The 27,981-nt window shown below is 54.6% G+C and overlaps 2 protein-coding genes across 6 annotated transcripts; one reads left to right on the forward strand and one right to left on the reverse strand.

Annotated features, from left to right (window-relative positions):
• Positions 1-202: 202 nt before the first annotated feature.
• LOC121334628 (lysosomal alpha-glucosidase-like) lies at positions 203-15,588 on the reverse strand. 3 transcript variants are annotated; one of them, XM_041401938.1, is made up of 20 exons: positions 15,333-15,588; positions 9,062-9,593; positions 8,731-8,876; positions 7,626-7,791; positions 7,046-7,142; positions 5,925-6,044; positions 5,544-5,662; positions 5,344-5,475; positions 4,477-4,587; positions 3,562-3,675; positions 3,325-3,409; positions 2,864-2,981; positions 2,383-2,516; positions 2,135-2,286; positions 1,742-1,890; positions 1,520-1,661; positions 1,242-1,340; positions 961-1,125; positions 736-882; positions 203-529 (listed from the first exon to the last, which is right to left on the reverse strand). In XM_041401938.1, exons 2-20 carry the CDS (start codon positions 9,581-9,583, stop codon positions 467-469), a joined length of 2,781 nt encoding a protein of 926 aa, XP_041257872.1. In that variant the 5' UTR covers positions 9,584-9,593; positions 15,333-15,588; the 3' UTR covers positions 203-466. The 3 variants fall into 3 exon arrangements, with proteins under 3 accessions (XP_041257872.1, XP_041257870.1, XP_041257871.1); XM_041401936.1 differs by lacking the exon at positions 15,333-15,588 and adding an exon at positions 10,688-10,848; XM_041401937.1 differs by lacking the exon at positions 15,333-15,588 and adding an exon at positions 10,449-10,616.
• Positions 14,278-27,750, forward strand: MAFK (MAF bZIP transcription factor K). 3 transcript variants are annotated; one of them, XM_041401941.1, is made up of 3 exons: positions 14,278-14,299; positions 21,646-21,725; positions 22,925-27,750. In XM_041401941.1, exons 2-3 carry the CDS (start codon positions 21,690-21,692, stop codon positions 23,357-23,359), a joined length of 471 nt encoding a protein of 156 aa, XP_041257875.1. In that variant the 5' UTR covers positions 14,278-14,299; positions 21,646-21,689; the 3' UTR covers positions 23,360-27,750. The 3 variants fall into 3 exon arrangements, with proteins under 3 accessions (XP_041257875.1, XP_041257874.1, XP_041257873.1); XM_041401940.1 differs by lacking the exon at positions 14,278-14,299 and adding an exon at positions 14,754-14,775; XM_041401939.1 differs by lacking the exon at positions 14,278-14,299 and adding an exon at positions 17,447-17,561.
• Positions 27,751-27,981: the final 231 nt, after the last annotated feature.

Raw genomic sequence — 27,981 nt, forward strand, 5'->3', positions numbered from 1 at the left:
GTGGCTGAAGTTGCAGGGGTGGAATGTGAGGCTGGAATTGGGGGTGTTGGACTGGGGCTAAAACTGAGCAGCTGAAATCAGGGTGATGGAGCCAGGAGAACCGAGGTCGAGGACTAAAACTAGGGGCCCCACAGCAACTGGCTGCCCACCCCCTCTCCCCCATGCCACACCTTCTGTCCCCATATCACGCTGCCAGGACACGTTCTCCACATGCCTTTATTGCAGTGGGGACCGCAGGGACCCACACCTCCACCCACACCACCCACCCACCCAGGACCACGCAGGGGCACCCAGCAGCCAAGCCCCGATCCCATGCCCCCTGTCCCCAGCTGTGCTGGAGGGGGACGAGCAGCAGCAGGTGACAGTCCCCAGTGCCCTCTCCGTGGCAGCATCCCGGCTTCAGGGGCTGCAGCATGGACCATCTCCCAGCAGAGTGTCCTGGTGGGGTGACCCCACAGCCCCCTGCTCACAGCCACTGCAGGGAGAAGCCCTGGCTGAGGATCATGCCAAGGTCACTCACGCTGAGAACCTGTGGGGGGAGACAAGACATTTTGGGGTACAGACTTGACAGGAGGGAAGTGGAGAATGTTTTCCCCTAAACCCTGGCATGGCAGGAGAGCCACACAGAGTCCTCACCCTCTCTTTGGTCACACTGTGACCCTGGAGGAGGAGGGGTGGAGACCCTCAGGATGAGGACCCCCACCCAGCAAAGTGCACCCCGAAATGGGACCATACCTGGTTGTCCAGGTAGGAAAAGGGCTTCTCCTGGCCATTCAGGAGGACCTTGCTGGGCGGCTTCTGCACCCCAAAGATGCTCAGTGTGCCAACGGTGACCTTGGTGGCCTCGGTGCTGGCATGGAGGACGGTGGAGGTGAAGATGTTCTGTAGGAGGGACAGCATGAGCTCAAGCTGACCAGCTACCATGGGACCCCCACTCCTGCCCTCCCCACCACATCCCACCTGTGTGACATTGAACACCACATAGGAGTAGTTGCCCTTCTCAAAGGTGTCCAGGCTCTCGCCATCATCCCAGAAAAGGTCACCCCAGGCAGTGGCATGCAAGGACAAGGCCACGATGAGACGCAGGGGATTCCCTCGGGTCGCCTCTGTGGTGGTTCCTGGTTTCTGGGTTTCAAAGAAATGGGCTCTGTAGGGCCATGACCACTGGGTCCAGGAGCTGAGGTGCTGGGGGACACACACGCTGTGGACAGCACCCAGGGAGCTGAGGGGTGGGCACTCACCTGGGTGGGCAGGATGGAACCTTCCCGGATGTGCAGGTTGAGGTGCTCCAGAGGGGCTGACATCTTCAACATCTCCCCACTGCTGTTCACCGAGTTGCCCTGGGCAGGCAGTGAGAGACATGAGTCTGAGGGACCAGGGCTCAGGCACAGGTCTGCAGGGCAGCCATTCCCAACCCTCCCTCCATTAGGGCTCCCTGGGCTCAGCCAGGGCTTCCCACCCACAGCCCCAAGAGGGTCAAGCAGGGATCACCCTGGCCAAATGCCATGATGCTCCTCACCGTGTAGAAGTCGTACCACGTGCCTTGGGGGACGTAACCTGTGACTGAGTCCACCCCAGGCTCCAGCACCGGGGTTACCAGCAGGCTCCGGCCCCACAGGAACTGCCTGTCCAGCTCCCAGGTGGCCACATCCCAAGGGAACCTGTGGCGGGATGGAGACGCCACTCGATCTCCCTGATTCAGCCCAAGCATCTCCCCAGCTCCCGGTGGGGATGGCCTTACTCAAAGAACAAGGGCCGGGCCACGGTGTCCCCTTGCAGGTGGGCACGGTGGAAAAGGGTGTAGAGGAAGGGCAGGAGGGAATAGCGGGTCAGCAGCACGTCCTTCATGGCTGTCCTGGCTGCGGGGCTGAACGCTGCTGGGTCCTGGGGCTGGGGGAGACACGGGCAGTCAGCAGCAGTCCCACCCCGACCCCCAACCCCAATTCCTGCATCCCCCATTGCACACCCCAATTCCTGCATCCCCCATTCCACACCCCATATCCTGCATCCCCCATTCCACATCCCACCTCCTGCATCCCCCCTCCCACATCCCACCTCCTGCATCTCCCATTCCACATCCCATATCCTGCATCCCAGCCCTAGGATGCCTCCCACTGGGCACACTGCCCTCGACCTTCTCGTTCTGGGTGTTGTGGTTGCGAGCGAAGGGGTAGAAGGCACCGAGCTGCATCCAGCGGGTGCACAGCTCCTCCGAGGTGCTGCCGGAGAAGCCGCAGATGTCTGCCCCGACCAGCGGGATGCCAAAGAGGCTGAAGCTCAGCAGCCCTGAGGGCAGGGACAGTCAACAGGGCACAGTTTCGGAGACATCTCCAAACAAGAAGAAAGCTCCAGGAGTGCTGGTAGGGGCTCCGTGCCACCCACCTGGAATCGAGTAACACATGTCCTTCCACTGGCTCCGGTTGTCACCCAGCCAGTGCCCTGAGTACCGGCCCTGGCTGGGGAAGGTGGAGCGGGAGATGAGGAAGGGGCGCTTCCCCCGGATCTTGATCAAGGCGCTGGAAAACAACAGGAGAGCTGGGGCAGAAGGTAAGAGCAGCCCACCGGGTGTTTGCCTTATCCCACAAAAACTGAGGGAAAATTCCAGCCCCCTGGCAGAGGGGCGAGAGTCAGCCCAAGCAGTATGGCAAGGGCTCCCAGCAGGACCAGCCTCATTCACCCATTCCTCCCAGAGCAGTGTCAGCTCCCCTTTTCTCCTGGATTATTCCCATCCCAGAGGCTGTGAGCAGCCAGAGCTTTTCCACTTCAGATCCCACTCAAACCCCCATCCTTTTCCTACTCAGCTCTGAGAAGGATTTTGTCCCAGCCCATTCCCAGGCTGTCAGGAAGTGGGATGCTCAGGTACCTTGCTGTGGCTTTGGCTTCCATCAGCCCATAGAGGTTGTGGAGGTTGTAGTGCACCGAGACTTTCTGCTTTGCCGAGGCACACACCGTCTTTGCAGAGAGGGAATCGCCCAGCACGGCTGCCAGGAGGGACAGCCCAGATGGACTCAGCTGGGGTGCAGGGGATATGGACTCCCCACACTTGCTGGCTCTGGGTCAGCCCTCCCACAGCCAGCTGGCACTGCCAAGCCAGTGCCAAAAGCTCATACAAATGGCCCCATCCTGCACCCTGACGTGGCCCTAACAAGTGTTCATGGCTTAGACATGGATACTGGCACATGAAGGAAGTGATGCAGGCATTCAGGGTGTAAAAGAGACACAATGTCTCTTAGAAATGGTTTTCCTTCACCACACTCAGTTGGCAGCCATCCCAAAGCACACAGTACCTATGAGCACAGCCTTGTATCTCATCTCCCTCCTTACCTGGAGTGTAGGGTGGGTTGTCCAGCTCTCCTGGGGGGCAGCCATCTTCAGACCCATCCATGAAGTTGGATGGCTCATTCATGTCCTAAGCAAAGAAAATTGTGCTGCAATTTCGGGTGTATGTTTTTGGGATTAGTGGTAGACCTGGAAAATTTGAGGGACAGTCCTGCCAGGACACACACCGGGCATGAGCTGAGCTGCTGGCAGGGAGCAACCCACGGGCAAGGAGGGACTTACGATCCAGAGGCCATCAAAGGGCACGTGGGCATAGAAGTGCTGCAGGTTCTCCAGCCACCACTGGTGTGTATCTGGGTTGGAGAAGTCTGCAAAGGCAGTGAAACCAGGCCAGACCTGTGAGGACACCACAAATCCATGGGTTCAGCGAGCAGCTGATTTGTGGGGAGCCACCATGGGGAACAGGGTACCACAGCACGCCAGGGATTTCAGCTGGGGGTGAAAGAGGCAATGAGACAGAAGATAAACCCAGCCAATGCTTTGAGTCCTGGGTGCTACACGCACAGCATCCCTTCTACTCCATGGTACCAGGAGGAACCAGGTGCTGAGGAGTCCCCACAGTCTGTGGGCAGTGGCAGCTGATGGAGCTGCTCTGTCCCCACTTGCACAAGGCCTGATACCACCTCACCAAGAACATGTCAGGGAAAAGCTATGATTTCTCTGTGCTTTGCCACATTCCAGGAATTTTAGCCAATTCATTCTCTCCCATATTTTCAGGCTACAACAAAAGCTCCCTCCTTGGAGACAGCGAGAGAGAGCAGGTGGGAGAAAACAGGCAGAGGGGTCAAAGTGGGAGGGAACAGCTGCAGAGCAGGTCTCGAGGCACACTGCTCATCACAACAACCTCCCCTCACCCCAGAAACAGGAAGGGAGAGAAATCAGATGATCAGCCTTAGGCAGCACTGCTGACTCTGTTAAGCTCATATGACTTCCACAGGCTCCTCTGCTGAGCAGGGGCTGGTCCCCAGGCTGGTGAAGACACCAGGAGGTGACACATGAGGACAAGGGCTGAGCCAGGCTCTGGCAATTATCCCAGAGAAGTCCCTTGGCCACTTGGCTTTCCCTGTGTTGTGATGAAATCCCAGCCCTGGTATTGCACAACCCACTGGGCTGGGATTTCCCTCTGGAGCTCCTCACCTGCCCGATGAGTGGCTGCCCTTGGGTGGTGTTGAGGAACAAGCCCCGTCTCAAGCCTTCATCAAAAGGCCAGTAGGAGCCGTGGGGGCTCGTGCTGCTGATGCCAGGATCCTGGGGATGGAGCAGAGGGTTAGTGCCACTCCAGGCAGACCACGGCTCCTTCTCCTGGCCAGACCATTGTGATTCACAGAAGAGAACCCAGACAGGGTCAGCCAAAGCCCACACACAGCAGTTGTTTCCCCCCAAGGGGAAGAGAAACTTGTTTCAACGCTTCCAGCCATGTTTTCTAAAATACCACTTCTGCAAGTCCCCAGGACCCATTACGGTGTTTTGGGGAGGAGGGGACAAATACAAGAAATCTTGTTCTTATGCAAGAAATGTCAGGTCATGGACAGGGCTACTACAGAGAGTTCAATGAGGAGGAAATCCAACTTCCCCCTGCAAGGACCTGCTGGTCCCCACTGCCTGCAGCAAGCAGAATCCATGCCCCCACTCATTGCAGAGGGAAGAAGGAACACGTCACAAGATCCCAGCACTTGCAGGGATGTGAGAGCACTTGAGCTGAGCATCCACAAGTTACACTGCCTGACCCACAGTTCCTCTATTCCTTCTCTCACAGGGATCAGGGCAATCCTTGTACCCACAGAAAGACAGGAGCACAGCACAGGAACATGGCTGTGTCTCCAAGGTCCCTGCATTAGGGGGATTTCCAGTCACAGTTTCCAGCTGCCTGACCAGCACTGGGAACTGGCCTCCTACAAAAATCCCCAGAGCCAGGAATGACCATCTGGGACCAGGAGCATCCATTATGCCCTTGTCTGACATCCCTGCAGCAAAAACAGCACAGTGGGAGAGGAGGGGGAATACCAAGATCATAACGTAGTGCTGCCCGTGTTTGTGGAGGTCTTCCACCAGGGAGGGGAGGGAGGCAAACTTCTGGGAATCCAAGGTGAAGTCCCGGTACCCATCCATGTAATCGATGTCATTCCACTGCCCATCCTGCAGGAAAGAGGCTCAGGAATGGGTGATGGAGACTGGACTCCCTGCCCCACAGGCCTGGGGGTTACCTGGGGGATCTGGTAGTTCCTCATGGCTCTCACGGTCTGCCAGGTGTCATTGCTGGATCCGTAGCCCCAGCGGCAGAGGTGGAAGCCGAGAGCCCAGATGGGTGGCATGGCTGGGAAACCTGCAGTGGGACAGTGGGAGCATGGATGGGGTTTCCCAAGATGAGAGCAGCATCTCAAAAGGATGGGAAGGTAAGGGCAGAGGGAGGATAAAAGGGGATCACTGAGTGCAGTGTGCTGGAAGGGCTGGGGATGGGACAGCTGGGGGATGCTGATCCCTCCCCAGCTGAGGGGGCTGGGGATGGTGGTGAAGCTGGGGTGAGACAGGGATGTGGGCATGAAGGAGGTTCTTGCAGAGAGCTGTGTTGGGGTGTGGGCACTTACCTATCACCTGCTGGTACTGCTGGATGACCATGTTGGGATCGGGCCCCAGGAAGATGTAAAAATCCAGCACCCCTCCAATGGTCCTCCAGGTCAGGCCTGGAGCAGGCTGCAGAGCCACCTCTTTGAGTGGGAAGGTAGAAAGGGAAGGAGAAGAGAGGAGAAGCGAGGAGAAGAGAAAAAGGTAGTGACAACTGGGGAGCAGTCCCCAGACCTCAGTCCCTATGATGGGGCCCAGGCAGCACCACAGACAATGCTCAAGGGAATAGAGAAATCCCTGTCTTGCACTCAGCAGATGCTAAATGGGTGTCTGGAAGCTTAAATCATCACAGCCCAGAGAGATCATGGGTTTATGCTATCTTGAAAATCTGCTCTTTAATCTCAAATCTGTGCCAGCTTCCACTGCTGGACCAAGACTAAGCACTTCAGTGCAGTGCTTTCCTTTATGTCCTCCCCTGAAATCCCCTAAGTGAATCGAGAGCCACTTGTACAAGCAAGCACGTGGGAGCCAGGCCTTTCCTGGGAAGGGCTCTTCACATGGAGCAGCCTTTTCACCTCATCTCAGGTGGCTGCATCTCACAGGAGCTCCTCCTCGGCAGCATCACAGCAACAGAGCTGAGCACAGCTGGAGCCCCGGTGCGAGCAGCATCATTCCAGCTGGCCGCAAGAGGCAGCTGCAGGGAGGGACGGGTGGTCCTGGTGCTGCCCCTGGCACGGCAGGAGCTGCTGTGCTATCAGCTGGCACACACGGGCAGACCCCACGGCCGCAGCTGGCGCAGCACAGCTGGGAAGAGCGCGGGTGACAGATGGCACCCCTGGCTGCACCCCACTGCTGCCAGAGCAGGGGAATGGGCATGGAGCTGCATGCAGGGGACTCGCTTTCCTGATGGCAGCTCGGCAGCTGGGCGTGTGGTTAAACTGCTCGGCAGTTGCTAAAGAGCCTCGCCGTAGCCAGGAAACAGATGGCTGCGCTCAATAACGGAGCCATCAAACCACATCTTTCCTTTTGATGGTTTCCTCTCACCCCAAGGTCCCAAAGTGGCCACTCCAGCAGCTCCCATCTGTCCCAATCTGCCAGGTCCTCCACCATGGTCAAGCTGGCCTGGGGTCCCCTGGACACTTACCCATGGCATTGCTGTTGAGTAGGAAAACACCATGAGCATTTCCACCCTCCTCCATCAGCAGGTAGAAGGGGTGAGCACCGTACAGGTTGAATGATTCCTGCAAGGAGAGGTTCCCAGTAAAACAGAAAAGAGGGCAAAGCAGGAGAGCCCCATGTCACTGAAGGTGAATAAATGATCCTGAGCTGTATTTGCTGCCACCACCTAACCAGGCATCTGTCACTCCTCTGGAGCACAAGGCAAGGAACGAGGATAGGTTTGGAGCTTAAGGCCATGGGAGGCTGCTTCTTCCTCCAGCTCAGGGGCTGCTACTGAGCTGGGCTGGGTGAGGGGGAAACCTCCTGCCTCACCACAACACATTGCATGAGGAGCAGGGTGGAGCGGAAACACCCAGAGCCCTTGGAGTGCCAAGAGCATTTTGCAATTGCTCTGAAATCCTCCCTGGCACATACCTGCTCATCAGCCTCAACCATCCCCAGCCTCTCCCAGTGCTGCTGCCCACCCCTGCCATGCTTTCCCAGGGTTTTTCCAAGGCACAGGAGAGGGGCACTCCTGCACCCCGACGGGGAGAGGGCAGAGGTACCGTGGGAGAGACGTCGCGGGCCCACAGTGTGAGGGTGTTCCAGTCCAGGCTGTGCAGGAGGCTGCCACGGTGCTCCCCCAGCCCATAGAGGAACTTGGATGGGAGTGATGTGGAGATCTGGAGAAACTGGTCAGCAAAGATCAAGGGGGCCACGGTGGTGTTTAACCTGCCAGGGTGACACCAAGAAAGAGAGAGGGTCAAGAGAAGGTTCAGGGACTCATTAGGATGCATTTGCCCTTGAATAACTGATCTCTTCCCTCTCAAATCATCTCAAGGGGAAGTCTAGCAGCACATCCCACGTTGCATCCAGCCCAACACCCTGGCCCAGGAGCAAATTCAGGTCTGGCTGGACACAAGGCACAGCACAAGCCAGCCTGACCTGGCATAGCACAGCCTTCCCTTTGACACCAGAAGTTTCCACCCAGGTTATTATTAACCACTGAGGTGATATGGCCTTGGGGTTTCTCAGCCTGCTGTCACTGATAAGCAGCTCCCAAGCACAGAATGGACCACAGCAAATGGAAAAGAGGAGGAAAGGATGGGATCCCTGACCAGACATTGTCCAGCTGGTGGTGCTTGCCACCAACTTAGTGTGGGGAAAGCTGTGGAGGTGACAGAAGCTGTACAGCAAAGTCACCCACAGTCCTTTTCCACAAAAAGCCTGGAGCTGTGGGTGTGCCTATGGCTTGGACAGCCAGGAAAATCCAAAAGCGGGGAGAGGGCAAAGCCACAACTGTTCTCTGACATTTTTCCTGAGCCACCAGATCATTTATTGGTGATGTGCTGGGATCTACACAATGTTTGGCTTCTGTAGGACCCTGAGAGGAATCAGAGCACTGGGAAGTTTTTGGAGAGATGCTGATCCCACACAGGTCTGCCATGCCAGAGCAAGCACGTGGCAGCCCCTGGGGCCAGGAAGCCACCTGCTGCCACATCCCCATGTCAGCACTGCTCAAAAGATACAAGAGAAAGAGCAATAATTGGCTGGAGACCTCACAGCAAGGGTTTTCCTAATGGAAAACCTCTGAGAAGTATGCTGGAGCCTGCCAGGGTGGGAAAAACTTCTCTGCACCTGAGACAGTGTGAGCATGAGGTGAGTCCTTACAGCACTGTCCCTGTTGCCTTGCGCTGCAGCAGCACCCCAAAGGGGTCCCAGGAGAAGTTCAAGCTGTAGATGGGGTTTTCTGCTCTCTTCATCACCCGGGGAACATCGAGGGGAACCTCATAGCGTGGGTTGGCTGCATCTGTTATCTGCAAAAGGGAGAAAAAGGGCTTTAAAGACCAGCAAAGCAAGAGGGTAAAGTGCTGGAGATGGCACCACACAACCAGCACAGCAGATCCGAGACTTGATCCAAGCAAGGGATCCTACAGGATGGCAGGTGCAAGGGTCAGGAGCACAGCCACAGGCACTTGAGGGCAGCCAGCAGGAAGCTCACCTTGATGTGCAGCCGCGTGTCCGTCTCAAACTCCACATCCAGCCTCAGCTTCTCGATGTCCCGGGGGTAATAGGCCTTCTCCCTCCGCACCAGCAGCCCCACCATGCCCAGCGCTGTCTGGTTGAGGCTCTCCAGGGTGTAGCTGGGGAAGTCGGGGGGGTAGAAGCACCAGGGCACCCCCTGCTTGCCCTCTGCCAGCGGGGGACTCTGGATGAAGCAGCACCCTCGGCTTTCACAGAGCTCCTGGGTCACCACCACGCGCCGCTCTGGGTAGCAGTCAAAGCGATGGCTCTCGGGTACCACGAGACATTTTGGGGGTGCTGTGGGTCCGAGCCAGCCCCCCGACACTTGCCGCAGCACCCAGACAGTGATGGTGCTCAGCAGAACAGCGGCCACCAGCAGCCCGCTGCCCACCCACCACGGGGCCAGCTTCCCATGGCCGGGGGGCATCGGGGCAGCCCCCTCATCTTCCACCCGGCATGCTGCTGGCTGTGCTGTCGTCAGCTTCTGGTACGACTTCATTGTCCTGGTGCTGGATGGAAGGGGAGACGGTGGCAGGTGTGATGGAGACAGAGGGGGAGAGCTTGCCCAGGCCTCAAGGACAGCTTCCCCCTCTCCTGATGCCTGTGGTTTGGGCAGAGCCTGCTCCCTCAGCACCCTGCAGCATCACATCTTCAGCCAAGATGCACTCAGCAAAGGAAGGCTTTGCCAGGGTCAGGTGGTCCTGACCCGCTAAGTGTGGGGAGACACTGACACCTGACTGTCCACCAATCCCGAGGGACAAAGCACCATTTGCTTTTGGGAGGTGGCAGAGTGGCCCCTCAAGGAGTTTTTCACTGGTCTGAATTAATGGACTGCAGTGTTTCTGGAAGGTGCAAGCAAAACCGAGCTTGCTCTTCCTGTGGGAACACAGCTGTGATGCTGAGAGCTGCAGCTCCGAGGTGTGGAGCATTCTCTGCTCTGAGCATTCTTCTGCTCTGATCATCCTCTTCGAGCATCCTGTCATCATTGTCCAAAGCCCTGACTCAGAGGTTTTAGACCCGAGGAGGGCTGAGCAAGGGATGGCTGGGAATATGCCATTAGTCCTTGCTGTCCACTGATAAATGCTGATTCTGACAACCTCTCAGGCAAACAACTCCCGGACTCTAAGCAAAGGAGACCCCCATGCTCTAGTTAAGTTTGCAGGCAGCAATCTCAGCGTCTTAAAAAAAGAGACACAACTTTCTTGTCTCCGTCTCCTCACTCTCACTCAGACCCCGCACCCCTCACCCTCCTCCCTGCAAAGGCTCAGGAAACGGCTCCATCCCCCACCAACACCTTCAGTCCCCAGCCCTCTCCCAGCTCGGGCCACCCCGACGTCGGAACCCGCCGGGGCCTGGCCGCGCACCTCCCGGAGCGGCAGCGCCTCCGCCCGCCGCCTCCCCACGCGCGGCCGGCCCCGGGCTGGCAGCGAACCCCGGGGCCGTGCGCCCGCCACGGCACTCCCGGGGGCACTGCCCGGCCGCTTCGCAGCGGCGACACTGCGGGCGGGCCGGGGGGACACACAGCCGGGGGGACACAGCGCCGCGCCCCGGGAGCCCCTGCCCGCCTGCGGGCCCCGCTCCGGCCGTGCCGGCGCTTACATACACGAGTCTCCTCTTGACATTGTGGCTGCGGGCAGCGGGCAGCGGGCAGCGCTCCCGGCGCTGCGGCTCCGCCGGCCCCGCCGTAAACACCCGACGAGGCGCTCGGCCGGCTCCTACCGCGCCTCTCTAGTAGCAGCGCATCCCCGCACGCCCCTCCTCCGCTCGCTCTTCCGCGTTGGGTGCTTTTTTTTTTTATTTTATTTTTAGTATTTGTGTCTACGCTCGGTGCTGTTCAAGGGTGGAGTGTATGGGAGAGCAGCGGGTTTTTTTTTTAGGTTTTTCCACAGTTGATGCACGCAGGTTGTCAAAACTCAAAGAATGAACACCTCTGTTTAGGTGTTCTAAACCTCTGTTCAGGTGACTAAACCTCTGTGCCCCTTTATAGGGTGGCACTTTATCCCTGCTCAGTGGCTTCAGGGAATCGTGATGCTGGGTGTGCTTTGGGCCAGATTCACAAAATCCCAAACATCCCAGAACCTTTCTCCATCCAAATTTTCACCAGACATCCTGTCTCCCATGCGCTCCTCTTCATTTGCTTAACAAGTGTGTGTGCTGCACAGGTTTTCCCACTTTTCAAGGGACTGGAGAGCTGTTCCTTGTTTACTACAGAAGGCCACCACTGTCTAAAGTTCAGCAGCGAATAAAAACAGACCTTTGGAGCACAGGTACTTTCCCCAGGGAATGAAAACAAAAAGTAACTTGTGAATAGCACAATTCATCCAGAAACAGAATCGCAGCTGCTCCCCTCCTGCTATATGTGATCTGTCAAACCCCATGTTGTTGCAAAAATTGGGGGCAATACTTTAATTCTGGAGAGCCCTGTGTGCAGGGCTGTCACCACAGAGGGTGAAACCCCCATTCAGGATGAGCCAGCCCATTCCTGCTGGTGGTCCTCCTTGAGGATCACCATCTCGTGGATGTCTCAGGGATAAACCCTGGATGATTTAGAATGGCTCTGACCACTCTTGGTTACCACCAGAGAGAGCACAAGGAGCAGGTGGCTGTGTTGGGGACATCAGTGGCCCCAAAGGCTCCCACACCCAGCATCCCTCTCCTTGCTTGTCTTGGCTCCCTGAGCCACTAGAACCTTCCCGGATGGAAAGGAGATCTGGAGACAAACCTCAAGGCATCAGTGGAGACCACAGTGATGGCTGTAATCTGCCCCCTAGCCCTTAGCTCACCCTGCCCCAGCACCCAGTGCAGGATTTCAATGAGTATCTGCAAATCTGGGAGAGGTGAAGGCCAAAGCTGTTGCAGCTACACTGGACAGCAGCTTCATGCCACCCACCACCTGGGAGCTTTAGCCAACCCCATTAGCTCAGCTCCAATGACAAACAGGGATTTCTTAACATCAGGGAGGTGCATTCACTAAACCTTGCTCTGGCTGCCCAGATCCATGGGGCTGTGCCAGATATGAGGCTCCCTGTGTTTTGCAGCTTGTGTTGTTCAAAGGGAGCAGGGAGAGATGGGATCTTACTCACAGCCTCACTCATGGCCCTTAGAGCTGCTCCAGTATTTGGCCCCAAGGCTGGAAAGCACAAATTGCATGAGGCTGACACAGACTTTCCAACATTGTTATGGGTGTAAAGAAATCAAAACAAGCCAGCTGAGATGGAGGTAGTTTGGTTTAGTCAATTGCCTGTGTTACTGCATTTTTGATGCATTATCATCATTGTTGGATGCCCCCAGGGTCTGAAATGCTGCTCACACCATTGGGGTCAGGGTGCTGTGTTTAGCAGCTCACAAAACTGCACGAGGAAAGTGCAAAGATTGGGTTGAGGATCCAGCCCTCACAAGATTTGGCCCTGCTGCCACGCTCAGGGGGCTGCAGGACAGGCAGTGCTGGGCACAGGCTGGTCCAGAGTTAGTGGAGGACAAGGCTGGTCAGTGGCAACCTCGAGGAGCCCAGGGAACAAGTGAGTCCTCCCAAGAGCACTGGAGTGCCCAGGACACATTTCCCCACCATCATTTGCCCGGCAACAAGGCCAAGTGCTGGTGCTGCACTTGGGTCAGGGTAACTCCTGCTACCAACCCAGGCTGGGGGATGAAAGGATCAAGAGTAGCCCTTCCAAGGATTTGGGGGTGCTGGTGGATGTGAGGCTGGATATGAGACAACAAAGAACTTTCAGGCTGGAAAGCCAACCGTGTCCTGGGCTGCACCAAAAGCTGAGGGGCAAGCAGGTCAAGGGAAGTGATTCTACCCCTCTGCTCTGTGAGACCCCACCAGCAGTGCTGTGTCCAGCTCTGGGGTTCTCAGCACAGGAAAGACATTGAGCTGTTGGAGTGAGACCAGAGGAGGCAACCAAATTGATTACAGGGATGGAACACCTCTCGCATGAGGAAAGGAGAGAATTGGTACTGCTCAGCCTGGACAAGACAAAGCTTCAGGGAGATCTTATTGCCAGCTTTCCCTGTCTGAAGGGAGCCTGCAAGAAAGCTAAAGAGGGACTTTTGACCAGGCCATGTGGTGACAGGACAAGGGGTAATGGCTTGAAACTGACAAAGAGCAGGTATAGATTAGATGTCAGGAAGAAATCTTTTCCGTGAGGGTGGTGAGGCACTGGCACAGGTTGCACAGGAAAGTTGTGGATGCCACATCCCTGGAGGTGTTCAAGGCCAATTTAGATGGGGTTTGGAACAACCTCGTCTAGTGGAAGGTGTCCCTGCCCATGGCAGGGGGATTGAAGAGCAAGGTCCCTCCCTAACCAACCATTCTATGACTCTGTAAAAGGCACCCGTGTGTGACCGTGCAAAACCGTGGTCCACGCTGCGCTCCGCCATCCGGACTGATCCGGGTGGTAGGGAGCTGTCGGAGCCGGGTGAGCCCCGCAGCGGGGCCGGGGGCACGGGGCGTGGTGTAGAGACGAGGATGGGGATGGGGATGAAGGGGGCACGAAAGAGGAATGAGGATCAGGGTGAGGAAGATGGAGATGAAGGAGGGATGGGGACCAGGATGAGAATAAGGACGGGGACGGCGATGAAGATGAAGGGGGACGACTACGTGCCGGCAGCGGCGCCCCGCCCGTCCCGCGCCCTTCCCCATGAATGAACCGCGCGGGCGGTCCCGGCGGTGACGCGGCGGGCGGGGCGGGCCGGGCGGTGACGCGCGCGGTGACGCGCCATGCCGGAAGCGCCGCGCGTTGCCGCTCGATCGCGGGGGAAGGGGCGGCTCGGCCCGGGTCCGGCCCGGGTTCCGCTCGGTCCGGTCGGGTCCGGTTGGGCGCGGGCGGGCGGGGCGGCGGAGGTAAAAGTGCTGAGTCACCACCGCGCCGGGCACGTGGTGCCGCCGCCCCTCGCACCGGGCCGGGCCGGGCCGGGCGCGCACGTGGGGCCCGCGGGGGCGGCACCGCGGCCGCCAGCGGCCCCGCGGGGCAGGGGCGCGACGGCCCCGCCGTCGCAGCTGCCCTGTCACCTCGCACCAGTGCGGAGTCGGCACCGCTGAACCCCCGTGGGACGGGGCCGGCAGCGCCCCCGCACCCTCGGGGACACGGGGCTGGGGGTCCCCTGGGTGTCTGCCGGGGTGATGCTTTCCCGGTCTCTTGTTGTTATTTTTCTTCCCCCCGAGGATGAGCGCGCTGCCTGCCTCTGCCTTTGAATGGCTCTTAAAATACATGTGAGGAAACCTGTTGTGACGCCGCGCGCTCCGCCGACTAAAAATAGCAGCTTTTGTAGTACGGAGGGAGCCGGGGCGCAGCCGGGGCCGGGCGGCGTGGCCGCGGCGTGCGGCGCTGGCCGGGCGTGGTGGCGGCTTCGTGATCCGCTTGTCCGCCCCGGGTTATCGGGCAAGAGCAGCCGCCGCCACCGGGAAATGCCAGGCGGGCGCGTCGCTGCCCGTCGGATGGGCTGGGGGTCAGGGCTGCGGCGGGTGGGGGGCTTATCTCTGCTGAGCACAGCTGCTGGTTGGGTGGAAAGAGGGAGAGGAGCGTGGTGTGTTCGGGCTGGTCCCGCAGCCTGTGGGGAGGGAGGGAGGGATGCGTGTGCATGGGGGGCCGCCCTGGAAACGGGGTGCTCTGCGGCCGCCCGGGGACTGGCCGTGGGAGGAAAGGGACGGTGACATTCCGGGAGCGGGCACTGCCGCGTGACTGTCTGGTGGGTGCGGGACGGTTTGGGGATTTAATCTTTAGTGAGGAGGTGGGTGGGGGGAACCTCTTCAATCCCCCCGTGACGGCAGCGGCATAAGGTGGGGGAAACATCCAGGCCAAGAGCGACGGGAACTGAGATCTCCAAACTCTCACAGTGTGTCAGGGTCTGTTTCCTTCCTCCTCTTCCTCGGGCTGAGAGCCCGCTCCCCTCCCTCGTGGGTTTCTCCGTGGAGGATTTATTTTACAGATTCTGCTGAAAGCAGGCCATGAGGTCTCAAATTAGGAACGAGCCCCCTTTGGGCAAAGTTGTTACAGAAAAGGGAAAGGCCTCCATTTTCGCTTTCACCTGGCCGCCCCCTCCTTTGCCAGCGTGCCTAAAGCTGAGCTGGGGCTGCGGAAGGTGGAGGGAGCCAGTGAGAGCAGCAAAGTGTTTCCCTGAAAAGCTGCACGCCTGTTTCTTGCACTTTCATTTTTTGTGAGCCCCGTGGCGGACGCAGCCCTGCGCCCCAGCCCAGCGCCTCGTGCCGCGGGTGCCGTCGGGGTTTTAGCAGCGAGTGAGTTTACCTGCTGGTTTTTTTCTCACTGATGAAAGCAGCGTGCGTCCCTCCGCTTTTTCCCCCCTTCTCCTTCCGTGTGTGTCCGCGGTGCTGCCTGCGGAGAGCCCTTCCTCGAGCCTTCCTCGTGCAGTCACTTCCTCGGGCTGATGGACGCCGCGGCTGCCCAATGGCTGCGCGGCCCCGCGGCTCGCTCCGCTCCCGCCCGCCCGGGCTGCCGGACCCGGGGCTGGCGGCGAGCACCGACCGGGCACTTGCCGCAAGGTTGGGCACACGGTGGCTCTGGCCGTCAGGACACTCTGCCCGCTTCTGCGGGCTCTGAGCTTGACACGGCTTTGAGCCCTGTTAAATGTTCCTGGCTGTATTACGCCAGCTTCTTGCCTTGCTTCACAACTGTTTCTGAACCAGAGGTAGAAATTTGTTGGCTTTTTTTTTTTTTTTTTTTCCTGCTTGCCTGTCAAGGACAGCGTGCTTTGTCATGTTTTATGTCATTTCTGCGCCGTCGCCCGTCTCAGCAATCTGTTGCGGCATGGAGTTCAGTACTGCTGTGTGCCTTCTGAAAGGGAAAAATACAGATCAGCTTGATACCCTCTGATTTCCATCAGCATTGGAAGATGATTAATGGCATGGAATGTGCTGCAGGACTTGGTATTGAAAATCTCTAGCTGTGTGAGATGTTTGGGAAGCGAAGAAAGGACAGCTGGGAGCGCTGGCCCCTGCGGCAGTTGGGGTTTGTGGGATAAGCTTGCTCGCTGATCATTTTTGTAAACATCCAGCTGTGAAATACTTGAGCGGTGCTAGCACTTTCAATTATCAGGAAGTTTCAGGCTCAGCACCCTGTAGAGATGAACAGGCAATTTCCACTTCTGTCTCAGCTATTGTTTGAGGCTATCTTCAAACTTGGGCAGAGAGTCTTCCGAGCATGAAGCAAGCACAAGCGATGCAGTGCTCTGTGACCATCAGCACAAGGGCTGGGGGAAGGCAGTAATGAGAGCAATTACCCTGGCACTGTGCTCCTGAGTTGAGGGACAGGCTGCATAGTGGATCCCACTGCTTTGGAATATTGCAGGACGCCAAATAGTGATGCTGCTATGTTCCATTATTACAGTTAGTGAAGATCTCTGACTTGATGGCTGGCACTTAGGGTCAGGAGCAGCAAAGTTAGGAATCCCAATTCTACCCCAGGGTCTGGCTGTGCATCCTAGAAAGTTATTTGTTGCTTGTCCGGCTGGGGAGCTGCATCTCTGGGCTGGTGATGCTGAGGTGTAATTCCAGTATATCTCTGTCACCGCGTTTTACAAGCACGTGATGGAAAAAGTGCTGTAAGCTTGTCAGTACCAGGGCTGGCTGTCGCATACCTTTCCCCTTCAGCCTCCTCCTCCATGAAGTTTCAGAGGTGACACACAGATGTACCCGCCTGGTGCTCCATATCCCTGCTCCCTAACCACAGGCTTTCTGCAGCTTCTGACTAGGTTGTTTACCAAACCAGTGAAGACTGTCTGATCCATGTCCAGGCTTCCCCAGAGAGCGCCTCAGAGAGCTGTGTCCTGGCAGCTCTCAAATGTGCTCTGAGGCTTCCTGAATCTCCCCTTTGCTGTTGGATGCTGGTTCCGATCCATAAGGGAAATGGAAAGCTGGCCAGCTGGGCGAGGGCTGCGTGGAGCTCCTCTAGAACAGTAAACAGTGACTCACCCCCTCCTTGTGTCTTCTCTCTCTTCATGTCAAATATATTGCCTCGCATATGCTTCTCTACTCTCTGATTCACACCACCAGCCCGTCCCTCCCCGCTCTCATTACAAATGAGTGACAAGCGTCAGTCTGCCTTACAGGATGTGTGAAGGTTGTCAGAGCAGGAGAATGGCTTTTTGAGTGATGGGGAGAGGGATGGTGCTCTGCCTACCATGCTGCAATGTGCTGGAAATCCGTGTCGTGCCTCCGAGCGGCAGAGACACGGCGATGAGGATTTAAGCATCTGTAGTTGCCTTCACCTGTCAGCTCAGATGTTACCCGTGGTAGGCACATCCGTTTGGCTAGCGCTCTGGAGCTGGGAACAACTTGAGGATAAACGAGAAATTTAAACAGCTGCCTAGGATTTAAATGGCTGCGTTTGGGAATGAGTAGAGTATTCCCTGCGTAGCTGTCGGTGCCGAATTGAGACGTGATGGCAGAGATCCCTGTCGCCGCTTGAACCTTGCGCTGTTTTTCTGCCCTCGGGAAGTTGTCGCTGGCCTGGCGGAAGGTGAGGCTTGCATGTTTTCAGTTTGCTGTATATGTGTGAGGATGGAAGCTAAACACCAGCAGGGCTGTCTGCCAGGCACTGATGTTGTGGCCGGGGTTGTCTTTCAGTGTAGAAAGAGTTTTAAAATTCAAGTTCATCTGCAGTTGTCGGGTGTCGGCAGTGATTTTATAGTAATTCCTTAATGTGTAATGCGCTTGGAAAGCCCTGTAGCGTGGAAAGTCTGAAATCTCACTCTGGCATGTTTTCTTTCTTAATTGCAAGCCTTGTGTGGAAAGCTCTGTCCTACCTCTGCCTGAGTCAGGCTTTCTGCTGCCTTTCCCTTTCAAAGCGAAGGAACTGGGATCTCTAGATGCTCTGAGACTGTCAGACTTAGGATGTCAGCTGGAGACTTCCAGGTTTTTGGGAGGATGCTGCAGGAGGCATAGGAGCTGTCTGAGAGAGGGAGAGGGCGTTGGCAAGGCTGTCAATGGGTAACTTTATTGCAGAATTACAAGGGCTCTTTATGTAACCCACAGTCAAAACACTTGCTGTAAATACGAGCGTGGAGCAGCTCTGGAAAAGCTTTTTCCCCTCACAGTTGGTGTAATACTACTTGCTGCTTTATTGATGTGGCATTCGGAATGTGTTGTACTGCTTACAGAGCAGAGATGTAGCGCGGTCCTTGTTCCAAAAAGCTGAGCTCCTAATTTTAGATGTGATGCAGCAAATGCAATTAAGGAAAGAAGGGCAGGAGCAGGGTAAAGACTAAAAGGGTTCTAATAATCAAATCGCAGGCAGGGTCCCAGAAGACCCCTGTGCAGCATGTTTAGGGAACGCTGCTGGGTATGACTTGTTTGCAGAGTGGTTTGTGATTTCATTGCGGGGTTTTGCTTTGTAAGTAACAAATGTAAGGGAGATGACATGCTGATTTTTAGTGTCTTCTTGCTGGTAGCTGAATAGTCCCAAATAATCCTGGTGGGAAGGATTTGGTAGATGAGATGAGGCCCAAGGCCCTGGAGGACTGCTGGTGAAGATTGCGAGTGTTGTTGTATCGGTTTCGAGCGGAGCTGGGACCACACCTGTGCCTTCACCTAGTGCAGAGATAAGACTCACCCTTGCACTCAGATATGAGTGTGAGACTTGAGCCTGTTTGAGTCTTCCTACTTGCCCTAGGAAATCTTGCCCTTTGGGTCAGGCCAGCCCACAGTCTCCCACCCTTATTTTAAGAGGGTCTGGCATCACAATTCCTGATGGTGCCTTGAACCTCCTCATTAATCTGTGTCAGCAGCAGTTCTGGCCATGGCCCCTGGTGCAGTAGGGTGGATCCCAGCCCATGTTAGAGGGATGCTGGCCCATCCAGGGTGTTTTGGTGTGGGGGAGACAGGTGTGCAGCAGAAGACGCTGAGCCAAGCGCCTGTGCTGTCCTCTGAGGAATGTGCAGGGTAAGGAGCTGTTGCTTTGGTGACATGGAGCAACAGGTGACCAGCAGGGTTTCATCACTCGGAGCTGGAGCATTGCTCAGGGTGGCAGGTGAGCCCTCACGCTGACCCCACTGGAGGCAACCTCACCCCTCGGCTCTTGTTTTCCATGATACTTTACATTTCTTTCCATCTCCGCGCGGCCAAGTGGCCGCGTTCAGTTTTTCCATCGGCTGGCGCACAAAACGCTTTGAAGACGCGCTGGGTGAGGATCAAAAGGCTTTTTGTGCAGTCGGTGGGTGTGACGGGGCTGTCGTTGGCCTCCCCCTCCTTTTTGCCTTTCCTTTTCCGGCGTTCGCAGCGCGGCCCGTGGCCAGTGCGCCCCTTCCCTTGTAGGGATGGGGGCGGCGAGGGAGGGGGGATGCCGCCGAGGGAAGGAAGAGTTTCTGATGCTGTGGGAATGTGAGCGCTCAAACTCTGTAAACAGCTGGTGACTCACTGCATAACTATGGCACCAACTGCCTGCGGCCCGGCTGCGCCTCTGCAGGGAGGGGGCTGCCGGCCCTTTCCTCTACGCGCTGGCAGCGCCTCTGCGCTCCTCAACTCCGAGACCTCTTGGCCAGGACAAGGAGCTTTTTCCTTCCCCCCCGGCTGCCAGTGGTCTGCGGCTCCGGCCGGGAGGTAGGGGTGGGCAGCAAATGCCCGGTGTGGAGGGGAAGCGACGGACGGTGGAAGGGCAGTGCTGGGCGCTGGAGAGGTGCCTGTGCTCGCAGGAGATCGGGCTCTGGAGAGCGCGCAGACAGAGGCTGGGCACATCCCCGGCCGACGGAGGCAGCTGAGGGGGGCTGGCAGTCGCCCCCCTGCCCCGTGCCCTGCCCATTCCTGCTGTCCTGGCGAGACCAGGGGCTGTGGCTGGAGGTGTGCCCGGGGTGGGGCTCAGCGCTGGAGGAGAGCAGGGAAGGACTCGCTGATGCTCTAGAAAATGCAGCACACACCAGTTGCTGTAAGTGGTCCATTCATCACGGAGCATCTTGGCTTGTGTGCTGTGCGGCTGTCCTTGTCCCTCCTCCAGACATGGAGAGCTGTGCTGTCTCAGGCTTAAAAATAGAGGAGGCGCCTAAATACACTCCCTAATATCTAGGATAGTATCTTGCAGCTCTGCAATTACAGGATTATTTTTTTCCCCCTCCTGCTCTTCATCTTGATTTTTATGTAAGTCGTGTGATGATGAGGTGCCTTGACTGATAAAATTCAAGTGACAGCAGCACAGGCTGAGCCAGCACCTTCACCCACCCGGCTCCCACTGGTCCCCACGCCCCACCTTTGCACCCCCCCACATCCCGCCACCCCTGTTTGCAGATATGAATGAGTTTGTTTACTCTCCGACGACCTCGTGATGTCTTTGCACAGACATGACCTGAAGTCATTATTGCTTTTGGGCTTCTCTGTTTCCATGGTGACTGTCTCCGGGTTGGCTACTTTCCCAAGGTCACCATGGCAACTATCAGAAGGGAATCATGCTTGGGATGCTTTGGCTGGATTTTTCATGAATGATTAGGATGTGTGACACGATGCAGACGTGGAAATGGGGAGGGTTTGGGCTGGGCAGGAGAAGGTGGGGGGAGAGAGAGGACTCCCGCCAGACAGGAGCTCTGCGGTGCCGCGGGTGTGCAGCCCTCGAAGCCGCCCTGTGTCGGGGGCACCGGCGCCTCACCCCTCCCCTCTGGGGAGCCATAGCAGAGGCTGTGATGGTGGCACGGCTGCCGGTGCCTCTCCCGGGGTAGGTACCATGGGGTGGAGGTGCGGGCAGGTGGATTTTCTGCAGGGCGCTGGTCGGAGGGGTGTAGTCTTGGCTAAGGTGAGAGTGAAGGGCAGTGTCACGGCAGGGGACATGCTGGCTGTCGATGGACATGTCTCCACGTCACTAGAAATATCAAGCAGGTCTGGTCTCGCAGTCTGGGGCTGGAGGATTGGGAAGCAACAGTCTTGGTGCTTTGGGAGAGGTGAACTCCTTCCTAGCTTTGTTATTGGGGGGGGCTTTTGTTTCTGTTGTTTTGGTTTGCTGGTAGCGTCTCCTTTGGGTGGGGACAGCGCTGGAAGCAGGTTACAAACCAGGCAGCTTCTCTCTGGGTTGCTGGCTCAATTTCGAGCCGAGCTAATAATCATCAAAATGAGAATGAAGGGAGTTGTTGTCTTGTGGCTTTTCATTCCCTTTTATGAGCAGAGGTAACTCTTAATTCAGTCCCTAATAGGCCATTTGGAGCGTCTGGGATGCCTCCGGAGGGAGGTGAGCCGGTGACGGGGCCTTGGAGGCCACGCTCCATTCTCCCCTTGGGAAGGGGTGGCACATGGCAAGGTGGTGCGTGATGCTTAGTGTGACTCTTGTTTACAGATGAACGTGTGTGTCCTTCTTTCCTCCCTGCCCTGTCTTCTCTGCTGCATCTTAGTGTGGTTAACAGCAAAATACGAGGTCTGGGTGTTAAAAAGCAATGCACTTGTCAACACAAATTTCTCTTTCTCTTATCTGAATAGGGTAAATGCTATCTGAATCCATCCCAGTGCTTCAAACAACTATGTGCTTATTTCTTTTAATGGTGGTTGATTTGGGGATTTGGGTGATGTGTTGGGTATTTTCTTCCTGCCCTCGTCTCTGTTATTAACCTGGAAACCTTGTTTTGTTTTTCCAGTTGCAATTTCTGAGCAGTTTTGTCCGGAAGACTGTGCTCAGGTTATGACGACTAATCCCAAACCGAACAAGGCATTAAAGGTAGGGAAGAAGCTGAGTGGGTGGTGCTGGGTGGCTGGGGAGGCTGTCACAGAACCGTGCTGTGCTGCTCGTACGTGACTGTTCTTTTTCATTCTGAGAGACTCTTAGAAATGGGTGCTGATACAATTTCCCACTGTCTACAGGAAAGGTTAGGGTAGAAGAATACTGGCATTACCCAGAAAGAGGCTTGAAGTCTCTGGGATGCCATGGAGGCTGGCATATTCCAGCAGCTACCCAAGAGACTTCTGACTACCAGAGGTATTGGCAGCATCCTGAAACCAGTGCTCCCAGTCTTGGCAATGAACTACTTTTACTCTCAGGACTGGTAGGCACTGGGGAAGGGACTTGTTCAGCTGGTGTCTCCCAGATCCATGAGACAGTAAATGCTTCAGGCATACCAGCTTGATGGTGGTCTGTGCCTGGGTTGTTCACGCATGGTTGAAATCTCTTTCTAGTGTTTAGGCTCTTCACTCCATATGTCCTGCAGTCTCTGAAAAGACAGAAGGATGGTGTCTTAAAAGTTCTGTGTTCAGTGATATTGAAGGTGTTTTTCAGCCTAAACAATTTTGTGATTCTGAAAATAATGGTGGTGGCAAATGTGCTTGAGGAAAGGGCAAAGCCTTGGTGGTTTTTGTCATGTAACTTCAGTTACTAAATGCTGTGCCCCAGCAAAACCAAATCAGGCTGTCCTTGAAGCCAAGCATGGCTGGTTTTGTTCACAACTCAAATGAGCAGTCTTCAACAAAAAACCACAAAATGCTGAATTAAGCCCTGCACAGAAGTAGCTGTTCTGCTTTTGAGATACTGCACTGGTGTCCCAGCATAATGCTGGGATAAGGTGTCATCTTTAGCATTCATTATGAATTCCAGGTCCTGACAAAGGACTTCACAAAAAAAGGCTTCAGCTGATTTCATATTCATCCCCTTGAAAATCTTGCTGTTGGGTTCACATTGGCTATTTAAAGATCACTGCTTTCTCTGACCTAAGAGGCTAACCCAAACCCAGACAACTGCAGTGCTCAGATCTCTGCCATGTTTAACCCAGATGTTTTAGTGGAGTTTGTGCTCTCCACACCACATCAGGAGTATTTTCCAGGTAGGAATGTCACGTTGCTGAGGGGTGTCCTTTTCTCCTTCTGCTGCCCAGAGCATCCGCTCACGTTGGGTTGCTGCTACCCCTGTGCTGTTGGTATTTGCAGGTAAAGGAGGAGTCAGGAGAGAATGCCCCAGTGCTGAGTGATGATGAACTCGTGTCAATGTCCGTACGGGAGCTGAACCAGCACCTGAGGGGTCTCACCAAAGAGGAGGTCATCCGTCTGAAGCAGCGGAGGCGCACGCTGAAGAACCGGGGCTACGCTGCCAGCTGCCGCATCAAGCGTGTGACTCAGAAAGAGGAGCTCGAGAGGCAGCGGGTTGAGCTGCAGCAAGAGGTGGAGAAGCTGGCCAGAGAAAACAGCAGCATGAAGCTAGAGCTGGATGCCTTGCGCTCCAAGTACGAAGCACTCCAGACCTTTGCTCGTACTGTGGCGCGAGGGCCTATTACCCCGACCAAAGTTGCCACCACCAGTGTCATCACCATCGTGAAATCAGCCGAAATCTCATCCAGTTCTGTGCCCTTTTCAGCAGCCTCCTAGTGCCCTCGGTGGGGGGAACTAGCAGCCTTTCAGAGGGGAGGGGATAAGGCTCTTATGCATTGTTCCGGAGTCCTTGGTCACGTCAAGAATTGGCATTTTAAGAAGTCTCTTCCAAAAGTGCAAAAAAACAGAAGAATATAAAAAAAGAAAAGAGAAAAACAAACCCAAAGGGTTCCTACAAAGGGAACTTAACTGGCTGCTTCTGTCTGGACTCAGTGGCTCCATCAACCTCTAGTGTCCAGGATTTGAGCTCTGTATGCAGTACAAATTGCAAGATCTGCTTCCTCCTTCCCTCTGCCTCCACAAACCCCTCTCAGCTTGGGCTGCTTTCCAGCTGGGAGAAGATACCTGAGGAGCCTCCGGAGTCTTCGTGAATGATGCTCAAGAGCCAGGAACATATGGACCGTAGAAATCATCGTGTGAGATGAATGTATGGGAAAAAGAGTTTCCTTTAGTGGCCTCCTACTCCTTGTAAGAAGGGTCTCCCCTACCTTCCCCACTTCCATCTGATATTTTGAGGGCAGGAATATAGGCTTTTTGGGTTTGATTTCATCCTGCTAACAGTGGATGGGAGTGGGAGGATGATGGAGATAAGTGCTTGGGTCTGACCACACCCATTAAGAATAACCTTTTGTTTTCAATCCATGCTGTTAAAATATGGAAAAATATATATTTTACATATTTTAATATGCCCCATTACCTGTGTGGCCTGTAAAAAAACTACATTGCAGCCTCCTTTATTCCAAGCCCAAGTTTCCTGATAGCTCCTTCCCAAAGGTGTGCCTGTGAATTGGGTATATTTATGCAGTTTATTTCTTCCAAATGATCCGCAGTCTTGAAGTAGCAGCTTTTTTTTTTCTTGGGTTACCTGAAGCTGAAGGGAGGAAGGCACAGTAAATGCTGTGAAGAGCAGTGTGGTGAGGAGGAGAAGGGGAGATGAGGAGGAAAAATGCTGCATGTGTTGCTGGTGGAGGCAGAATTGGCTGTGAGAGAAGGTGGGACAGTTCTGCTGGGATCAGCACTATGAGAAGGGGTTTGTGCAGAGGATTTCAGAAGGATGTTTTTAAAGCACTGAAGTGCAACTAGAGGGCAATAGCATTCAGCCAGGAGGAGAGAAGTTTAGAGTCTCCTCTTTGACAAAAGCATTGGTATGTTAGCAATGAGCATCCTTAGCTGGAGAGCTGTGCTCATCAGTCCTCGGTCATCAGAGAAGGGCTCTGGGGAGGTCGGATGGGAGCTTGGAAGAGTCTTTCCCTCTCCATAGCACATCAGATGCTGAATTTGGGATCCAAAGAGTACAGTGAACAACCCTCAGTGTTCAGACAACCTGTGTGAATGTGACCCTGAAACTTGATGCTTTCTCTTGCAAGTGGGTGAGTTATAATGAGGGCAGGATGGAAAATCAATGTGCGTGTAGGGGACAGAAGAATTGGGATCGAGAAGTCGTTTGTTTGGCTCTGAGCAGTGGTTTGGGAGAGGGATTTCTGGCTTGGCAGTGGGCAGGATTTGGGAAGCTGAAAGGAGAGATTCTGCTGTCACACAGCAGTGATGAAACAATGAATGTTTCCAGGTCACTGTAAAAAAAAATAGCTATGTTGGTGTTTGTGTGTTTTGTTGTTGTTTTTTTTTTCTTCTTGAAGTAGGAAAGGAAAGGGACTGTGTTTTGTAGGGCAGGTTAGAGACTTATGGAATGGACGATGCCTGTTGTTATGCAGGTGAGAAGAGAATGAGATTGCTGAGGTTTTAAGATGAGGAGAAGAGCTTAGAGAATTTGGGCTCTGGAACAGAGATCACGGAGAATTCATAAGTGGTTTGGACTGAAAGAGAATAATCAAGTGCTACCATTGTTGGAAAGAGGACAGTGAACTGGCATCTGACACCCAGTATAATTTGTTGTTTGAGGCTTTGTCTTGCCTTGAATGGCAGTAAGTTGGTAGAAATTTAGTGAAGCCCTACTTGTCTTTGGAAGAAGTTGTTAGCTTGCTTTTTCTTTTTTTTTTCACCTTGTCATCGGAGTCTCTGGATTTCCCAGGAGGATCCTTTGTGAAATAGGTTAATGAAAAGAAGAAACCTCAGACTTGGTTCTCATTCAGTCCCCAACATCGACATCCGTGACTTTACTGAGCCAGAAAGGGTGTCAGTGAAATGCTTCCTGAAGGCTCGTTCCCCCTGCCAGATCCACATGTTTTGGAGGGGAGCAGGGAGTTTCCTTCAAGTGATTTTCCAACATGTAGAGTTTGGATGGCACTTAGTGTTACCTCATTTCTCCTCCATTCCCTCCCTATCTCCAAACAGGCAGATCGATGTCCTGTGTATCAGTACCAGTTATTGACTCCCACAGCAGAAGCTGAGGAAGAGAAAGATGTTACGGTCATTTCCTGGTCCTCTCATGTTCTCCAGCTCACAGACATTGGACACTTTCCCAGACCTTACAGGTGCCTCCAAAAACAGGCAAAATGGAGACTCCTGGCACTGTTGGGGCTTTAAATGAAAACTTTAATGAAAAAGGCCAGTTGACTTGAAAATGCCCAAATGCTTCCAGTCTTTAAAACAGCTCCAGAGCTCCATAACATTCCTGGCTAGATAGGAACACCCTCTGGCTGCCCTTGACACCCCTCCGGGGAAATCAGACCTGTCTCACTGAAGGGGACAGAGGTTGAACTTTGTTCCTGGGGTCTTCTTGCTGTTGGAATGAGTTGAGAAACATATCTTTGTGTGGCACTTCCCTTGTGGCCAAGTATTTCTTTTTTTTCCAGTTCTTGGAAGGGTGCCAAAGGCTTGTCCAAGTGATTGCTAGTTTAGTGCTGGTAGGCACTTAAATCTCTGGTCACTCGATAAAGAACAAGAGGCCTGGGTGTTGTTAAAGCTGTTGATACCATAGCCATGGTAGGTAATCCATATTGGATATCCATAAGGACCACGTGGAAATATTTAAAGAGAGAGAAATATATATATAAATATATAATTATATACATTTTATCGTACAGATTTTTCGTAAAAAAGAAAAAAAAATAATTTTTTTTCCAAGTTTGATACTGTAAATCTTTATTAAAAGAAATTGCCAGTCCAGGGCTCCCTGGGTGGTGACCTGGAGGAGAATGAAATGTCCTGGCTAAACTTCCACAGAGGGATCAGAATTGCAAGGTAACGTGGAGGGAGGAATGACCCGAAAGCTGTTGATCGCGTTGGAGACCCAGCTCCTCCACCCTCCTCCCTGGAGGGCCCTCCAGCTTGGGGTTGTCGCGTTGCATTCCTCTGGGGTTCGGTTTGTTTCTGTTGTGTTTTATTTTTTTTTCGTTTTGTTTTGTTTGTTTTTTTCCTCTCCGTCCTGCACTTGCCAGCCTGACGCCCAGGGCGAGCGCGGCGCGGGGAGCTGGCGGCGTGGGACGCGTCCCGCAGCCGCACCTCCCGCCTCGCTCTGCTGCAGTACTTTGCATGCCGGGGCTCCCTTCTCTGCCCCTCTTAGTTTGTTCCCCCAACCCCACTGAGGAGGAGCGGGGGATCTGATTTTTTGGGTGCTGGGATCCTCTCCCCTGGGCCTGGCCTTTCTTTGGTTGCTCCCCATCCGCAGTGTGACGTGGGAAGAGAGGGCTGGGTGGGAGGCAGGAGAAGACGAAGGCGTTGGGAAGGGATACCTCTGTTCTCGTAGACTTTGCTGTGCTCTCTGTTGGGAGTGGGGAACCTTTCCCTCCAGGGCAGCTCCAGATCCCTTTGAAACAAGGCAGCGTCTCTGCTCCTGCCCAGCTCTGCATCTGCCAGGAGGAGACCACAAAGTGCAGAGACCCGGGTGCCACGGCAGCTCCGGGACGGCGGGGAGGGACGAGGCGCTGGCGCTGGGCCGGGGCGGAGGCGAGCTGCGCCACAGAATGGCTCAGACCCAGGGAGGAGGAGAAGGTGGCAGTTTTTTCTCTCTCGAATCATTTAAACTTCATTGTCATGATTGTTTTTATTTAAAAAAAAAAAAAAGGAAAAAAAGAAAAAAAATGGAAAAAAAAAGAAACAAAACAAAACTGAAAAACTTTTGTAATGTGGATTTGTTTTCCTTCGTCTGTATTTCAGTCTGCTGGGGTGTTTCTGTAGATGGTGGATACTTGCTTTCATTTTTTTAATGATAGAAGTCTTCTGTTTTAAGTTGTTTTTTATCACCAGCTCATTCTATCCTCTGTGGTTACTCAGTAATTTCATTTCAATATTTATTTTTGTGCTGCTTTTTTATTATAAAATAAATTATTGATATACCAAGCAATGTGGATTCCTGTTTGTAAGGCGAATAGCCCTGTGTATGTGTCCATTACTTCTCTTGACAGCCACAACGTAATTTATTGCTGTAAATTTAGCTGCAGTGACTGGTTTTTTTGTACCTTTCCAATAAAGCATTTTCTGGTTTCAGACTTGCCCTGGTTCTATGGTCAGCGTTTTGGATCCTGAATTGATCTTCAGTGGAGTGTTTTCCTCGGGTTTTTTTGCTGCCTGTCCCCAGTGCAGCACCCGGCTGGCCGTGGCGCTGCGGTGAGCGATGTGTTTTTTGGAGGCAGGCTGGGCTAAGGCGAGTGGGATGGCAGCTTGGGCTTTTGCAATCATCTGACCCAACCTCCTGGAGTCCATCTCAGCCTTCCTGTGGT

The sequence above is a fragment of the Onychostruthus taczanowskii genome, unplaced genomic scaffold (assembly GCF_017590055.1).
Source record: "Onychostruthus taczanowskii isolate IOZ18803 unplaced genomic scaffold, ASM1759005v1 scaffold19, whole genome shotgun sequence".
NCBI classification, from domain to species: Eukaryota; Metazoa; Chordata; class Aves; order Passeriformes; family Passeridae; genus Onychostruthus; species Onychostruthus taczanowskii.

Bases quoted from the DNA above. Each gene is read 5' to 3' on its own strand.
- LOC121334628 (XM_041401938.1), bottom strand. From the start codon at position 9,583: ATGAAGTCGTACCAGAAGCTGACGACAGCACAGCCAGCAGCATGCCGG. The intron at 7,143-7,625 runs GTACCTCTGCCC...CTCTCCTTGCAG, and splicing joins CCCGCGACGTCTCTCCCACG to GAATCATTCAACCTGTACGG. The intron at 3,410-3,561 runs GTAAGTCCCTCC...TTCTTTGCTTAG, and splicing joins CCTTTGATGGCCTCTGGATC to GACATGAATGAGCCATCCAA.
- MAFK (XM_041401941.1), top strand. From the start codon at position 21,690: ATGACGACTAATCCCAAACCGAACAAGGCATTAAAG. The intron at 21,726-22,924 runs GTAGGGAAGAAG...TGGTATTTGCAG, and splicing joins AACCGAACAAGGCATTAAAG to GTAAAGGAGGAGTCAGGAGA.